The sequence below is a fragment of the Hydractinia symbiolongicarpus genome, chromosome 13, assembly GCF_029227915.1.
Source record: "Hydractinia symbiolongicarpus strain clone_291-10 chromosome 13, HSymV2.1, whole genome shotgun sequence".
NCBI lineage: Eukaryota > Metazoa > Cnidaria > Hydrozoa > Anthoathecata > Hydractiniidae > Hydractinia > Hydractinia symbiolongicarpus.
Window position 1 is genome coordinate 16,652,655 of NC_079887.1, and position 17,526 is coordinate 16,670,180.

Consider the following 17,526-nt stretch of genomic DNA (forward strand, 5'->3'; position numbering starts at 1 on the left):
GTTTCATTATTTTTATGAGTATCCCTGTTTTCCTCAACTTCATTTTCACTTGTGCCAGAATCTTCTTGGTCATTTTCGTCTACATTTCTAGCTTGTTCTTGATGATGTTGCTCTACATCTTCAGAATCATCATAAACATCTATCACATTCTTATCAGCTGTGTCATCATCATCATCATCATCATCATTATCATAATCATCACCACCATCATCATCATCATCATTATCACAATCATTGACGCTATCGTTCATATCACACAACTTATTCAAATGGCTTTCCTTCCTCTTTCCATCACCAAATCTATATATAGAATCAGTACTATTTGAAACTACAGCATTTTTATCTGATTCAGAGAGAGTCCCAAGATATTCATCCATCCATTTCTCCCCAGCCACTGTCTTTGTACAGCCAGAATCCAAGACACCTCTACCAAAGGATTCTCCAACAAGACAATATTGCCTTTGGTCTGGAGAGGCTGCAAAAAGGGTGATATGGATCTCATTTACATCTTGTTTCTTTTCTGTAGGTCTATTGTTCCGTGATCTGAAACCTCTTTGCTCTTGATTTCTATGAGGACATTTATTAGCAAAATGTCTTGTTGAATCACATTCATGGCACCTCATGAGTTTCCCATCCTTATCAACAGGATTCATTCTTGAACGTGTATTCCTTGACAAGCTGTCCTTGGTATCAGCATGAAGATTTCCATATAAGCATTCTTGTTTCACAGGAAGAGCTCCCAAATGTGCAGCGTCTTCTGCTGTGTTCAGTTCTCCAAATATCTTCATGATTGTGTCCTTCATATTCTTATACTTGAGTTCTGCACAAGTTGTACGAGCCAGTTTTTCATTTTCTTTAGACATATTCGCAGCTGTGAGAAGAAAATATGCCCTGACAGCTTCAGGCAATGCCATATCATATTTGGATATCTTATTGTAAAGCTTCTCAAACTGCACAATAAAATCAGGAAATTTGTCTCCACTATTCCTCTTATAGTCATAAAACTCTTTAAAAGCAATAAATGCTCTTGTGCTTTCATCTTTCAAATATATTGAATCTAGCTTAGATATAATCTTGTCCAAACCATCATCTGATCCCACTTCTGCAGGTGTCAGGTCGCGTACTGCCTCCCGTGCCCGACCAGTCAGTGACAGGTATACAGCTGGACCTTGCTTTTTCTTTGGTAGTTCTGTAAACATCTGCCAGATCTCCAAATCGTTCTTCCAACTGCTATAGTCATCATCCTCTTTAAACGCTGGTGGAGCCTTCAATGTTGTTGTTGCCATTGTTCACAAACCACTTCACCAATTGGTTTGCACACACACGTGTCAACAAATAGCCAACAAAAGGGAAAGTTATCTCTCTTACCTCAAGGAACACATCAGGGTGTGTGCCCTCAATTGCTCAACTCAAATGTCACTCGCACAATGATCATAAATACCAGGCCAGTTGATCTGTACCTTTTAACTCTGCTACCATTGTTAAATGATTCTTACCTTGATGAGGTAACTTGAAGGCTTCACCAGTCTCTAATACTATTGTATTGGTTACTGAAAGATACAACAGAATTAACACAAATCGCAATATCAACAAGTATCAGGGACGTTTCCTGTCCCAGAGAATGCCTGAGCAAGAGCAAAAAAGAAGATGTAAACCAAAACTTGTTTATAGCTATATATATACAATTTAAAAATATAGCTATATATACACATGTATATGGTTCCATTACTTTAAAATTTAGCTAAATAAATCAGCAGAATTCTCCTATGATATTTTCAAATGAGTTCAATATCCGTCTCTATTTCTACCTCTATGATTAAAACAAGGTTTTGTAAACATTCTTGGTACGGGGAATGTAATACACTTCATTCAACATATAACAGATTTAAATGTGGAAACCAAAAAACACAAACTTGACTAGAAGCTATAAAACAGCTAGCTAGCTACATAAACTCATAGGAAAAAATATTGGAGTGTGCGAAAATAATTTTAAAATATTTGCCATGCAACGACAGCAACAAGAATGTCGATGGAGGATCTGGGACTTTATTGTAATGTTGCTCACACACACCTATTTGATATGCAGTAAGGAAACTGCTAACTAAGCAGATTTTGCTATTTAGGTGATTCTCTAATTTAAGTGTAAGACGAAACAATATTTAGGCTATATATAACATTTTTTTAAGATCCCAGTTCATCCCCTTTTGATACGCAAGCACCAAATCTATTATTTTACCTTCCTAAATACAAGGCTAAGCTCTGCATAGTAGCTATGCACACAATTTAGAAAAGGCATGGGAGAGATTGTTTTTTTTTCACTTATTTAGATGATGTAGGCGATTCAAGCCACTTACACTTTAAAAATGGTGAAAAACAAATGATTTGCCAAAATAGGATTCCATGATTTAGAATTTGTTAGCTTAATTAGGCATTCATCATCCAAATTAGACTAGATTATTCTGCTAATTAGGAGCAGTACGTAGTTAGCTAGCTCTGCTGTTGCTAGCTAGCCTTATTATAGCTAGCTAACTACAGCAGAGCTAAGGCTAGTGGTATAGTTCACAAACACTAGCTAGCTAGGCTAGCTAGCTATTAATCAAAAAATACAAAAACATTTCACTGTATATGTCAACAATATTTATTTGCTAACTAGAGCTCTACGGAAAAAGTACAAATAGAGCATTTTCTCATCTCACCTCACCTGTCTTGTCTTTTCGACTTTCTTCAAGTTTTTTGTCGATTTTCAAACAGAACCTGGCCTTGCAGTAAATGATACTTAGCCAGTCAATGCAAATAAAAAAGTTTTGGAAAGTTAGTCCAGGGAAAAAAAAAGAATATACCAAGAACTTGCTGGCTCCACGTAAAAGATTCCCCAATGTGTTCATTTTTTTCCCGGAGACGAAGGAAGGCTAAACCAAATACACATTCCTGCAGATTGTGTGAAAAATCATGTGATCTAATCTTGTTAACTAGATATTATTGCTCAAAACTACCTTAAAACTACAAAGAAATAAATTTGCTCATATAGATTGGTTGGTTTTTCCTGCATTTTACACTACCTACTGAGATCTCTTTACTTGCCAACTTGCCAATTTTCAAGGTTAAAGAGGTCTGCATAATACACGCTTTTTTTATATAAGAATAACGTCTATAAGAATATCAGGGTGAAAATTGCCTAAATTGTAAGAATATCTTAAGAATATTTCCAGGGTGAGTTTGCTTAGAATAAAATTGTTAGTTAACCAAAAAATTAGGGAAATCAAAATGAGACAAGTGTTTAACCTGTTATATTTGGTTTGATAAACATAAAACATAAACATGCTGTAAATGCGTAACAGTATACTAAAAAATATGTGTGAACATCTCATTCAAAAGAAACATATTCAGCTGTCGTGAAATAGTTGTTCTTGTGCATACATGTGACAGAAACTTTACTCTGAAAAATAAGAATACTTCACCCTCATGTTTTGCTAAATCATAAGAATACTTCACCCTCAACGAAAAAACACTATTCTTATAAAAAGAAAGCGTGTATACCATTTAGAATATGGTACTTTTGGCATTTTTAACAATTTTTATCATCTTTGGTGATGTTCGTAAGCCAGTGTCACATTAATTGTTTATTTCAATAAGGTGGTTTCAGTTGGATTAAATAGTACTAATCAAGTTCTCAAACCTGCTGATTTTGAAGGTTTTACTTAAACTTAGGACCAAGAAATTTGTTCAAAACAGCAAATATTCAAAAGGCCGTAAAATCTTAACCGCTAATCAAAGTCAAACAAAATTTTTAGAAAATTTCTAAAATCAAAGTATCCTTAACATAAGGAATTTTGGAAACCTTCATTACCTTTTGAATATTTCCTCCTCCTTACAGAAATTGGGTTTTAAAGCAATAAAATTTGAACCTTTTTCATCAGTCTTTTCAATTTTATAGCGAAGAAATATGCCAGGACCTAGGTCGTCCTCTAGGGGTGTGGAAAAATTCAAGAAGAAGATAGCTGAACAGGTAAGCTAACAACAATTTTTGACTGAGTAAAACTTCAGGACACCAACTGAAGGAAAGAAAGGAAAATATCTGAGGCAGTACTTGTGTATATTTTTTCTTAGGCAAAGATTTTCTTAAATTTAATGTTTTGTTTAAGGAATTAATAACTTTCCCCTTTCTTTTGTAGGAAAGGTTACTGCAGCTGATATCGCCAAGCATACCTTTCAATTTGTATCATAAAAGTGGAAAGGTATAATAATGTTACCTTTTTAAAATTATGTAAAGAAGAAAACATAATAATACAGCTTTCCCAAATATTTTCATATACATATACCACCCTCAGTATAATATATATTTTTTTTATGGTTTAATGACTCGTTGGAATAACACTAACACATCCGAACAGACTTTCTTTCATTTTCTTGGATAAGTTAACTAAAAAATAATTTTTTGAGGAAACAGGTTAAACAAAAAAAAAACGATCTAGAGGAAGTTGTAATAATATAATTGTTTTGCAATAATGTTGAATGTTACATGCAACGCTTTCTAAACCCCGAAAATGTTAGAACATGTTACCGTTAAAAACATTTCCAATAGGTGTATTTTTAACTTTATATTACACAAAGTTAAAGTATAGTGGACAGATTTATTAATCTTATAGACGTACACATTACTCGTTAATGTGGAGTCCGAACGACAAGCATGGATGGAAGCATTAAGACCAAGATTACGAAGAAGTAAGTTCTTACCTTTAAAGCTTCAATGTTGTTGTCACTAACTTCTGATTGTTAAAGATTTGCATACTGGTGTTAAGTTTAGTAGTTATCGCGCATGAGTCTAAGATGTCTTCGAGTAACAGTTTCTCCTTGTAATAATTAAGTTTAACTTTAATTTATTTTTTTTTCGCGTAAAGTTAGGAGCACCAGCCAATTAAAGTGAGAAATTTTTAACAGATAAGATACAGGCTTGCGGAAATCACTCCTCAGTCCAAAGAAAAATTAAAAATATTTACGTCCTGCACTGGTGTGATTATGACAATAACAATGATCTGAAATTACTCCTGGTGATTTTTACTTATTTCCAATCCACGAACTGGATCTCAGTCCCTGGAGTGTTCTTTTTTCTTCTTTGGCATGCCTTTGTTTTGAAGTATGAATTCGTTATATTTTGTTCAATGTCCTCAACACTGTGTTCTCACTTGCTTTACAAGTGGAACACAAACAAATTATTTGAGATTTTTATTTGTATTTTTCAGTTCATGCACGACATGCAGAATCCATCCAACTTAGCAGTTTGGAACTTCAACAAGCTTTTGAAACTGTGCTGAAGGTAGTAAACGTTGTGATTTGTTTGTGTATATCACAATATATTATCGTTGAAGTAAGTCGGCAAGTTAAAAATATATTTTATTAGTCGGTGCAGATCAGTGACACGGCTTATGAATGGTAAAATTGATAGTCACCCTAAGTTCGATAATTCAACAAGTGTACCCACTACTTTCCTTAAGGACAATATGTTTCACTCTCTGAAGTTTTTATACAAATAGACTTGAAACATTCTTTTAAGTGTGTTAGGCCTTTTCCTGCTGCCTTCACCCTTAAAAAGACCCTTTTCAGGCAAAAAATATAATTAGCTTTCCAAAATTAAGTTGCAACCGGTGTCTAAAGAAAAGACCGAGATGGTTTGTGTTTGGTACCGTCGGGTAGCGCAATTCATCCTCTTTCTAAAGCGTGGGTGCCATTTTCATAATAACTAGTCCTCAGGAGTTTGGTGTTCCAACCGCAGATGAAGCGCTTTTTGTGTGGAGATCTACATGCTCTGTCATCTAAGGGTTCAGAATCTGCATTAAGAGTAAATGCTTTTTGATAAGAATATCAAAATTCTAACCAGGCTGGTCATTATTCTTATTTTTTTATTGTTCTAAACAATAGATCTATTGTTTTTAACCTAAAATCTCAGCCTGATATTCATATAAAGCATATTCTTATAAAAAGAAAAAACGTATATTTCACCAGAATAACGTCATATTAAACAGGTCTTCTCGAAATGTATGATACTAACTACATCTTCCCACTTTGAGAATGATTTATGTTTTTCATTTTTAGCTCCAGAGTTTGGGTGCTCGTTTTGGCGCACAGTTGCCTTCCCCATTTCTTGGACCAACTCGACCTATAAGTGTGGACTTCTCAAAGTTTGAAGCAGATGGTAAGATGCTTGACTTCTTATGTAAAAGACCTTCTTATATTTTAATTTCACCCTATTAAGAAGACCGTTGTTTACATTAGAAAATGGGCTCTTAGCCCATGAATAAAAAGAAATAAGTGAATGCAATTTAACCATATCGTTTGCGTGGTATTTTGCATCTAGATGTTATGAAACAAGTAGGTGAACTAAATAAAATAATAACTCCCTTAAATAATAACTCAATTAAAAAAATTAAAAACTGATAAGATAACATAACATTTTATTGCTTCGGTCAATTATATCAACGTATGGCGACCGTTTAATTATAACATTTTCTGTTCTATTTATTCCAATCCATATACAGTCACAACAGAAGATTCTCTTCAATGTTAACCTTTTCTTGTAATTGATAAAAAGCCAAATGTACTTCTTTGAAATGTACAACATTAAAATGTGAAGACATATGCTGATGACGTCAAAACTGGGAATTTGTTTGAATGGATTTTCCATTTTTTCTTCGTTTCTTCTTCTTCAGTGTTTAATTTTTCATGTGACTTATGTAGTGTTCTTTCTGTGTGTGTGTGTGTGTGTGTGTAAGATTGGGTGTGTCAGTGAATTTATTGAAACTATTTGTTAGTGATCTTTTTAAAAGAAATTAAACTTTTTTGTTCCAGTTAATTTTTATTACAAATGAGTGGGTGGGTGACATGTTGGTGGCGTGTAAGAAATTCTTTTTAGATTTCTTCCAAGTAAAACTGTTGCTGTTTGTTTCATTATTTCTGTGTGTTTTCTTTGTTTGTTCTCGTTGCCTTATTTTTGTTTTTGTTAGTTTTGTTTTGTTTGTTTGTTGTGTTTGTTTAAGTTTTTTTTTGTTTTTGTTTATTGGTATCATTGGTAAGTTGTTTATTTACAGTTTTAAATGTTTTTGACTGACTCTTTAAAAAAATTAGGGCTGAAGACGCTGGATTTTTTTTAAAATCAAACTTAGCGTGCCGATTAGCTATTTGTCTAAAGTGTTTTGAACTGAAAAAAGAACGTGCAAACATTATAAAGCAAAGAGCAGTTTTAATTCCATGAGAGTGAAAAAAAGAGTTGAAATCGAATTTGTTATACGTTTTTCTTTTTCTTTGAAGTGTAAAAAAGAAGACTTGCGCAAAACTGTAATAAAAAGCAGAAAATTTCGAACAGATGTCGAGGAGTAATTCGATTAGTCGACATTGCTTTCTGCTCATAACTCAGTTTTGTTTTGTAGGAGGGAGCTTTATTAGCAGATTGTGTTTTCTTTTTTTTAAATTTCAAACTTTCTGTTGTAAAAGACTTTTTTTGATACTTTTTTTATGTGCAGTGATATGTTCTTTAATTGCAATTAGTTGTTTAAAAACCTGAAGCATTATGGTAAGAAGTAATGAGTGCTCGATCTTGATGATGGATTTATTTATTTATTTTTATATCGTATTGGAATCGTTTTAACATAATCAAAACAATTTCAGCAAGTTTTAAACTTTTTTAAAGTATTTCTTGTGAAGAAATTTATAGCGTCTGTGAAACGCTTGGTTGCTTAGGGAAGAGAGGACATTATAAAAAAATTCCCGCTGCGCTAAAAGTCATTTTCTCGAGGACAAACCCGTTAAGCCTTGAGCCTAGGAGTTAAAAACATTTTAGGTTTAACACGACTTTGTATGTAGGAACATTAATAAAAGTTTAGCTTATGGGTGTGGCTACCTTTTAGTAGTTTTCGCGCGCTTGCTCAAAAAATAGGCCGTGCGCGCGAAAGTTAGTGCTGTTATTGCTTAAAAAACTGTAGCGCGAAATTCGAGGTTTTCGCTATTATATTCGAAATAATCGCATGTCCTCTCAACCCTCATTTCTTTTGATTTGTTTCAAATAAAATATATGAAAAATAATTCGCGCGCAAGATCAATGCGCGCGAAAATTAATATGAACAAGGAATTTCGAAGAACGTTATAAGGAATGCAACTGTAAGTGGCTTTTTAAGAAAAACTTCCAACTCGAATTTTTAGTGGATATTGGTACAAGAACTTTGTACCATGCTGTAGAAAATAATATGTGAATCTGAAATGATATTTTTGTGACTACCCGGATGTGAGGTGAAATTTACGGATGTCCAATATACACATCTCCAAGCCGACCTTTTCACACGTTTTTTATTTTTATTTTGCAAAGTTTTCTAAGAAAGGAGTAAGAATAATATATCGATGTTCAATTTAGTGGTAATTGCTTAGTTTAAAAAGCCTGTTTTCTCTATAGAGTATAAGACGTACTCACAAATGACAAAAATCGCAGGGAAAAGTGTGTATATTCGTAGAGCTCTAGTTTTGAAAGGAACAGATTTCATTGACATGTTCATGAAGAAAAGGTTTAAACAAAGAAAAAGTAAAAGTTGACAAGTTATCGTCAGATGATTTTTTATTATGATCTACAAAATATTGTCAAATACAAAATCGTGATAACTTAATTACTCGTAAGGGAAAGTCATAAAATGTAATTCTACGTCCGTTGAATGTTTCGCGAGCCGTGGAAGTGCTATTGTTCTGAAATAAAAGAAAAGTGAGTTAGAAGTCGTTAGGTAGAGTTTTATAACGATGCAACAAACGACAGATCGTGAAAAACGAACATTAATTATCGAAGTTCTCGAATAACACTGCTTTATTTTTTAAAAGCTGACTCGATTTCTGATTTTTATTTTTTTTTTATTTATTTTTGTTTGTTATATATGTTTTATTTATTTACTTTTGGATAAACTGATTTTTATGTTTTTATCCTTGTTTTGATTTACATTGCTTTCTCCTGAATACTTTTTAATATTTTTTTTTTTATGTAAAAAAATGTCAAGCCCTCCATTTTTATAAACAAAATGAGTCATTTTCCGATCAGTATAGAATCAGTTTGTATTGGAAAGGATTTTAAAATTTCTAGTAATATTTTTATTTTGTGTTCTGGTGTGTAACAAGCAGAAAAAAGATTTTTTAAGTTGCAGAGTTTTTTAGATGTAGCTCCTTTTAATGAGGCTACCGATGTTCGAAAGAGTTGAAGTGGTGTTCACTACTTTTTACGTATTTCTCTATCGGTTATTTTTGGCCGAACATTTAATTTGTTGACAATATACGTATTACACGCTTTTTTTTAATAATCAACACTTATAAGCAACACGAGGCTACAAATTTCATGAAATTTTAAGCAACTAGTAAGCCTCTTAAAATTAAATTTTAAACAACATTAACGACAAATTAACCACGGGCTTTGTAACATCTTTACATGCAAGGTTCGATTTAGATAAACAATATTTGAAATTCAGAATAGTCCTTTACACTTGTACCAGACTCTTAGCAGGAGAAAAAAAATCCGATATAAGCGAGATGGGAATGGGGTTAGAAATAATTTTTTACTTTACTTCGGATATTTAATCAACAAACGAAGATATAGCACAGCGAGGCTCGACGAAAAATTAACGTTGCTTGTGTCAAAAAAGCGTGTATACAACTAAAAAGAATTCCCATTGATTTAACTTCTTATTTTAAGTGAAACATAATAAACAAAAAAATGACCATGTCTAATAAACAAAAAGGAACATTCTCAAGAAGACAGAGCGTGCCGGTCACCGGTCCTACCACAAAGCAGTCTCGAGTGCCTGTACCTAAAAAGAGTATCGGCGAAACTAAACCCTGTGTTGACGGGGAAACTTCGTTATTTTCAATCCCTGTATTTTCTCCATCCAAAAGCCAGTCGATGAAATTTCCGAACGCACGGTCGTTAAGGTCACCGGGAGCACAAACAGAATGTCCAACAAAGACTAAGCTTAAAGTCTTTCGTCAAAGATCTATGGTGGAGAACTCGATGAACTTGTCACCACTTAACGTGTGTGACTCACCGAGACATCCTCCCTATCAATGTCATCGAAAGATGGATTTTATCAATATGACGTCTGCCGACGATGAGGATCTGATGGTGTCGGCCGACGCTTTTGTGACGCGTGCTGTGGCATCAAAAACCACAGCAACTTCGAAAACAAAAAGTTCAAAAACTTTAGGCATCTCTCATGATGCTCTGATGGAACAACTGAGTCACCATGCCAGTGCTTCTACGAACGGCAGAGAATGCGAATATATGGACATACACATGATTGAACAAACATCTATGATGAAGTACAGGCCAACTGATGTAACGAAACGGAATGCGCACGAGTTAGATTTGTGTATACGCGGGTACCATTCTACAAAAGACAGTATTGTATCAAGTAAACAGGCAATGCGTCGATTATCGCGTAATCTAACGCTTCCAATAAAAGCAGTACACGCGCTTGCTTCGCCCAAGAACCAAAGATGCTCAACGTTAGCAAGAAGGCCGTGTAACAGTGAAGGAAATACACCTATCAAGCCTATATACAGATCTGTTTCCGAAATAGAAGCGAAACAAACGCCCAAAAAACAAAAGATTTCTAGCTGTCATCAGACCAAGCTTTCCAGGCCACCAGATTATGTTCAAAAATTATACGGCACTTTACCTCGTGGCAAGACATCGAAAGACATGAACAAAAATAAAGTTTGTCAGAAGGGCTACGTGCGATCTTTAGACAGCACTCCGCGTAAATATTCATGTGGCGCGATTTCTTGTGAAACCCAAAACAGTGTTGAAATAGATACCACACCCTACGAAGTGTTTCCTTTCGATTCACCCAGAACTCAACGTCAAAAAAGTAAGTTTTTCAGTTTCTCGCCGAAACTGATAAAATCAGCGGGAAATTCACCTAAAAAGTCGCCGAAGCGTAGCATGTTACCGGAATTGATCTCCCCGAAAAAAAAATCTCCAAGAAAGTACAAGCAATATTTCGATCATGGTATGTATACTTTTTTAAACGTATATGTATTCTGGTGTGCGGTTGACACAAACGCCTTAGTTGAATCTGTAACTTTAAGGCACTTGAAATATAATGTTGCTGCTGATGTTGTTTGTTAATTTGTTTGTTTGTTTGTTTGTTGTTTGTTTGTTTGTTTGTCCTTTTCTTTTACTTGTGTTTTGATACTGTTGTCGCCAAAGTACCAATAAGGCTCCCAAACCATCACGTTACGGAGGTTAGAGGAACATCCTATCCTTGCCGCATTTTTTTATGAGAAAGCCGTTTAAAAGCCGATGTGTGAATGTTGGCTTTCATTTCTGTGTATTAAAATAAGACACGCGTTATCGATATCGGGTTTACGGATTTCTTGATAAGATGGAAGGAGAAATGTCATTAATTTCGATTTGTTTAAAAATCAGCGCATTCTGTGTTATGTGATGTCGAAACGTGATGTTTGGCGCCACAAATTGTTGTTTCGTTGGATCGAGCAAATAACATATTAATGCATGCTTTCTCAAGTCGAGCGATTTCAAAGGTTATCATCGAGCTTAATTGCGGCGGGATTTAACTTTTTATAAATTTATATTTTTATAAAGGTAATGCTCTGTGGCTTTTTTAGTTTTATATAGCCAGCACGTATGTTTTTCATAGATTGGTTTGTAGTGAAATAAACATAGCGTAAATGTTCTGTATTTGTTCAAAGAAAGTATACGGGAAAAAACTGGAACATAGATAATAACATTTTTTAAGGATTCATTCAAATTCGATCTGCAATATATCACATTGTAAGCGTTCACAAGAAGTGAGAAAAAGGTTTTAACTTTGCGTGATCGTTTGATCTGTAATGATAATTTTTTACACTTTAATCACATGTTTTTCCCAGTTTTAGTTTTAATCATTTATTTAAATTTTTCCCTGCGTGACCAGAAATTGTGAAAGTTTGATTTTCTTTTTTTAAAAGCCATAGATTGTGTGACCGAAATATGTTCACACTTTGACCGTTTGAAAAAAACTCATATTGAATGGAATCTAGATTCTCTGAATAGCTTTTTTAAAAAACATTTAGCGGTACATTCTAAAACAGGAAAACTTCGTATAAAGTTTTATTTTTTCAATGAAATAAAAGCACTGGCCTAGTTATCGTTCTGTTTTGAAAAATTGTTATTTTGTTAACTTTCCTCAAATAATTATTTTTTCGCAATAAAATAAATTTGCATGTTATAAGACTGGCTTATGTAATCAAATAACATTTGTAAATAAGATAAAAAATTTGGTAAAATGTTAGTAGAACTTCGTTGAAGATTTTATATTTGGTGTAGGGAACTTTATATATTTTTATTTTTCTGTCAGCTATATGCCGTCACATTTCACGACATTTGGAGAGACAAAGAACAGTTCACGTTTTCCTTCTAACACTAGAGGCTTACTTTACAAGTCATTTAATAATATTTTGGAACTGAGCACCCCTCCCCTCTTGTTAAGTGTCTTCGAAAATAAAGACCTTAAAATAAATTAAGACCGAAAATAAATACCTTAATCTGTGGTAAGTATAGTATATTGTGCTCGCCACCAGCCTCTTGTTCACGTGACGAAATGTATATATGATTTTACTTTAGAAAAGGAGTCGTTGACCGGTTACTTATTCATCAACATACTTCATGGAAAAGGCTTCTCGAAAAATTCAGGTGCGTAAAAATTTCAAAGTGAGCATTTCGCTCAGAATGTCATTTCTTCTTTTCCATTCTACGCCCATCTGCAAACAAGCAATTACGCAAAAGATAGCAATGGTGTTGTGCAATAGGCTTCCCTCTTTAGCAGCAAAGTAATGCAGGTGCCTGTTGTTTCTACTACGGAGTAAAGATTACTACGCAAATCGAAACCTTTTGCATTCTTGGCACCCCGTCCTTTCGGTGTTGTTTATCTTTGTTATTTTTCTATTTTTTTCTATTTGTTGTTATTTAGATACATATGTTGTTCTTGAAATTGACAGCTACGGACATTTCTTTAAAAAATCGAAAACAAAACCAGCGCGTGGTTCTGATCCGCAATGGGACGAGGTATACATTCTTACAAGTTTGCCCGTTTTATTGTTTTCGTAGTATGACAGGCTACTTTTTTATTTCACTGCACAGACCACAGACTAACTTTCGATTCTTTTCAGACGTTCGAATTCGAAATCGAAGCGTGTAACACGTTGCGACTCTCTTGTTACAACAAGCTGCGACTGATGGGCGACGATATCAGTGGTAAAGTTTGTATAAATGTAAGGAATTTGATTATCGTGAAAAATGTTGTTTTTATCAGACGGCATTCGGAAAAATGAAAACTGGATAAAATAATATGCGTGCACACAAAACTTTCTTAGCCCTTTCAAAATGCATTAAACTTTCTTAACTTTAAGTGTAATTTCTTTGTAGAATCTGTTTTTATGAGAAAGTTGTTTTAATACACCTTTACGATAATTCAATTGTACATGCGTTCTTACGCGTTTTTATGAGAGTTTGTTAGAGACGAAAGCGTGTTTTCTCCAGTTTTTTAACTTCCGTCGTATCAATTTCTTTCAAATTTTCAGGAAACGTTAAATAAGATACAACTTATGTGTACTTTTCATTAAAAACACAATGCGGCAAGAAAAGTTATCACGAAAAAACGTGTTTTCTCCTTAATAAACTCTTATAAAAGTGTGATGTTTACCTCCTCCGATCGCAAAATAAGTTGCGATATAGTGTTAGTTTTCCTGAATTATCGTAAAGGTGTACTAAACAAAAAATACGTAAAGAAAATGGGTGGGTGGATCAGTGGTGTATTATTACGTTTATCGTTGGCATTAAGCGTTATAATTTTTATTGAACTTATATGAAAGTAATACTCGGTTACAAATGGTGGTGGAGATTTTATAGGATTGGAAGGAACAGATGGTATTGAAATATTTTTGTCATTCTAGTCTATTAAATGAATTCAGGTTGACATGACGTTATTTGTTGTTTTATAAGAAACATACTTTTTAGCACAACCTGATCAAAAGGAAATTTTCTGAACATTTATGGAGTCAGAGCCTGTTTTATTCCTTTTATATTTTTTTCAGAGAGACATGTTATCAATCAATATACGTTTTCAATTTTCTCGATATTTTGCGAGTTAGCAGTTGAGAATACCTATAGATGAGTTCCCGCGTGACGTTATTTGTTTACTTTTCAGCGGTAAACGCTTTGACTCTGGCAAAAAGAGGGTTTGGTAAAAAGAGGTCTTTTCCTGTGGGTTTCTTCTCACGGAAATATCGTTTGAGGTTTTAAATTATTATTAAGTGTAGATTGACGCCTTCTGATTTATTTGAATTCATTTAAAGTCCCAACAATGCCTTCCCTAGCGCCTCCATCTTTTCCCTGTCACGCAGATGCCGGAGCCGAAAAAGTTGCCGCAAAAATGTTAAAAAAATTCATCTATAATCTCAGCCTGTTGTTTCTTATATAAAACATTTGTAATAATGTCTCAAGATTCTTATAAAGTAGGTGTGTAGAATTACAAGGCATCGTTAACTTATATAAAAAGGTTATAAAAGATTTGTGAAACTAATATTAGTTGACAATACAAAAACTTTAGCAAACACTTATTCTATTTTAGCTCACCCGTGAAAATCTTGTGGATGGAAAAAACCGTTCGTTGAATGTATCTCTGGATCGTGGACAGGCTTCCATGAATATATCTTTAAGTTTCTCCACGTCAATGGATGGGATCAAGAAATGTCCGTCGTTCAGAGAAAATGGCGTGTTTGGAGTGCCCATATTAGCTGTGTGCAAGTATGCTTCGCTTACCAATTATATTAAATCTTTTTCTATTTTATTGTGATTTATTTATTTATTTTAATTTATTTTTTGGTTTTACTTTTAGGCGCGAAAAGAACTCTATTCCAGTTGTTGTTATAAGTTGCATCAAAGAAATCGAGAAAAGAGGTAAACAAATGGATTTTTAAACACAAAGCAAATAATCGTTGGACCTAGGTCGGTTTGTTAAAGTCCACAACTGTTATAGAGGTCGTTAAAAATTCTCTACAATGTTTTTCTTTTCTACAAGGTCCAACGTTTTTTGTTTCGTCAGTAAGAAATATAGCTTTATACGTAATTTGTTTCTAGGTATGGATGAAGTGGGAATATATCGCTTGTCTGGTATAGCATCAGAAATACAAAATCTAAAGAAGCTTTTTAACGAAAGTACGTTCTTAAAATCGTTTTACTTTTAAAGGGGTTGTCTCAGTTTGTGTTTATACAGTTCACGTTTATTACTTATCGTCTATTATTTTGAAAATGCGCGGGCTTTTTTATATAGTACTTACATAGTTTTTGAATTAGCTTTCTTTTCTTTTTTTTGTTTGTTTGAATTTTAAGACGATTGGGTATAAATTAATAAAGGGATATTTTATAGAGAACACTATACACGACTTTTTCACTATTTCAGGAACCCAAAATGCAGTGCTGGCACTGTCCGACACGGACATCCACGCAGTAGCAGGTCTTCTGAAGTTATATTTTCGTGAGTTACCACAGTCCCTCTTCACCAGCAAACTGTATCATAAATTCGTTGAAGGGCTCAGTAAGTTATTTTTGTTGTTAAATAACACAAACCAAGGAGTAAAATTACTAGGCGAAAATTTTTTTTGAAGCTAACGCGTTCAGGAAGACTGAAATATAGCTATTTACGTAGTTAATGAAGAAGCTCATTTATTTAAAAAACAGAGGGTACGGTACGCCCCTATTCCCTATGTTGTCTGACCTTCCTAACAAGTCACATGCGGCAACAGCAGGCGCACTCCTACAATAATATGTGCCGGTGGAGGATTCTGAGACTTGTGACACTTAAACACCTTGTGGTTTCCTTCTTAAAAGGGCGTGCAGTGCAATATGATTTTTCCAGTTTCACACATGCTTTTGTATTATAAACATGCTGCCTCTTCTTTGTTCTAGGCATCACAGATGCAGAAGAGAAAGAACTGTACATGTGCGATGTGGTACAAGAACTTCCAAAAGTCAATCGCATGACTGCGTTATATTTATTTGGACATCTACGGAGGTGTGTTGTTGTTCTCTGTCCACCTTTACTCTTGGTCGTTCTCCTTGCTTCATCACGTGAAGTTTCCTTCTCGTTGCATCTACTAGGCTTTAAATGTGTTTCGTGTAAAATAAGAGGCGTGTAAAGCGTGTCGTTTGAGGCAGATTTTAAGTCAACGTCATCCACAGAAGTTCTTGAAAAAAGTCTAGAGTATAGAAAAGAATTTTCTTATTAGCTATGCTTGTGAATCTATCTTATTTCCTTATTTACAGGGTTGCTCTACAAGAAAGTCAGAACAAAATGGGCCTCAACAATCTTGCCACAGTGTTCGGGCCGACTGTACTACGACCGCCGTCCTCGTCTAGTGTCGACAAGGAAAACGAGAGAAGTTCGTGTAATGTAGGAACGTTCGACATCGGTGCTTTAGATGTTATGTCCCAAGTTGGGATATTCAGATACTTTTTGACTTTAAAAGATAACCCTCGCACAAAGTTGCCGGAGGATGATTTAGAACTTTGGCGACGGTTGGATCCTGAGAAAGCGTTAAAACTAGAAGAAAAACTCATGGTCGGTGCGGAGGAGTACTTGATTTAGATTCGGTTGCCTCGTTGTTCTAATTAATCGAGAATGTCTGTCTGTGAAGTCAACCGTGATATTTGCACCAATTCCGACGAACAAGCAAGCCTCGGTTACCCCGAAATATTATGTTAAATATGTACAAGTTAGCGAGACATTTTACTGTTGATACAAACGACAAAATACAAATCAAGTAGCGGTTGACTTCTACCCAAAGGAATTTTAACCCTCGAGTGTATTCTTAGTTATGACAACAGGTGTCCATGGTAGCGCTGTATATTATCTTTACATTGGTGCCTAGTAACTAACTTACCGTAACTGATATCTTGTATTTTACAGTTTTACCATTTTATAAATGTATCTTGGTTTTACATTTTGGTTTGCTGGCCAAGTCATTTCATAAGCAAAGTGGACTTTTATAACTTTTATGTACTGCACTATCAACCAATTGACGCTTTCTTTCTCTCTCTCTTATATTTTGTTAACTTTTGAATAAATTATTTTTTATGGTGATTTAATTTTTGTGGTATTTATGTGTAACATACATTATTTTTTTATTTTTTAACAACTATTTTACTTGGTCACAATTTGTTAAATTTTTAAGTCTCAATATACAGTGCTCTTTTCTGAGCTTTTGTCGTTATGTTTTTCTCTTGTGTAATCCTTTCTGATTTTGTTTTCTGAAGAAAGATTTTCAACTTTATTTTCAATAAATGCACTGTATATACGTGGTAGAGTAAAGAAACGTGAAACTGAGTAACATTGTGTTTCTGTAGAAGCAGCGTTTGTTGTTGTTGTTTTTTAAATGATCGTTTATACAATGCACTTCTTAACTGCACGTTTTTTTGTAAAGGAACAGTTGTATATGAACACGAGAACAAAA

The 17,526-nt window shown here is 34.2% G+C and overlaps 1 protein-coding gene across 2 annotated transcripts in view; it reads left to right on the plus strand.

Moving 5' to 3' along the window:
• LOC130623583 (active breakpoint cluster region-related protein-like) overlaps positions 1–17,273 on the plus strand; it is a 35,541-nt gene extending 18,268 nt beyond the window's left edge. For both annotated transcript variants that reach the window (XM_057439085.1, XM_057439086.1), the window contains exons 12-25: positions 3,935–4,006; positions 4,173–4,235; positions 4,647–4,722; positions 5,241–5,314; positions 6,091–6,190; positions 12,641–12,709; positions 12,987–13,081; positions 13,186–13,287; positions 14,646–14,821; positions 14,913–14,974; positions 15,155–15,232; positions 15,477–15,611; positions 15,983–16,088; positions 16,340–17,273. In XM_057439085.1, the coding sequence (XP_057295068.1) occupies positions 3,935–4,006; positions 4,173–4,235; positions 4,647–4,722; positions 5,241–5,314; positions 6,091–6,190; positions 12,641–12,709; positions 12,987–13,081; positions 13,186–13,287; positions 14,646–14,821; positions 14,913–14,974; positions 15,155–15,232; positions 15,477–15,611; positions 15,983–16,088; positions 16,340–16,661 (1,530 nt within the window). In that variant the 3' untranslated portion in view covers positions 16,662–17,273. The remainder of the gene's footprint in view (positions 1–3,934; positions 4,007–4,172; positions 4,236–4,646; positions 4,723–5,240; positions 5,315–6,090; positions 6,191–12,640; positions 12,710–12,986; positions 13,082–13,185; positions 13,288–14,645; positions 14,822–14,912; positions 14,975–15,154; positions 15,233–15,476; positions 15,612–15,982; positions 16,089–16,339) is intronic.
• The last annotated feature ends 253 nt before the right edge of the window (positions 17,274–17,526 follow it).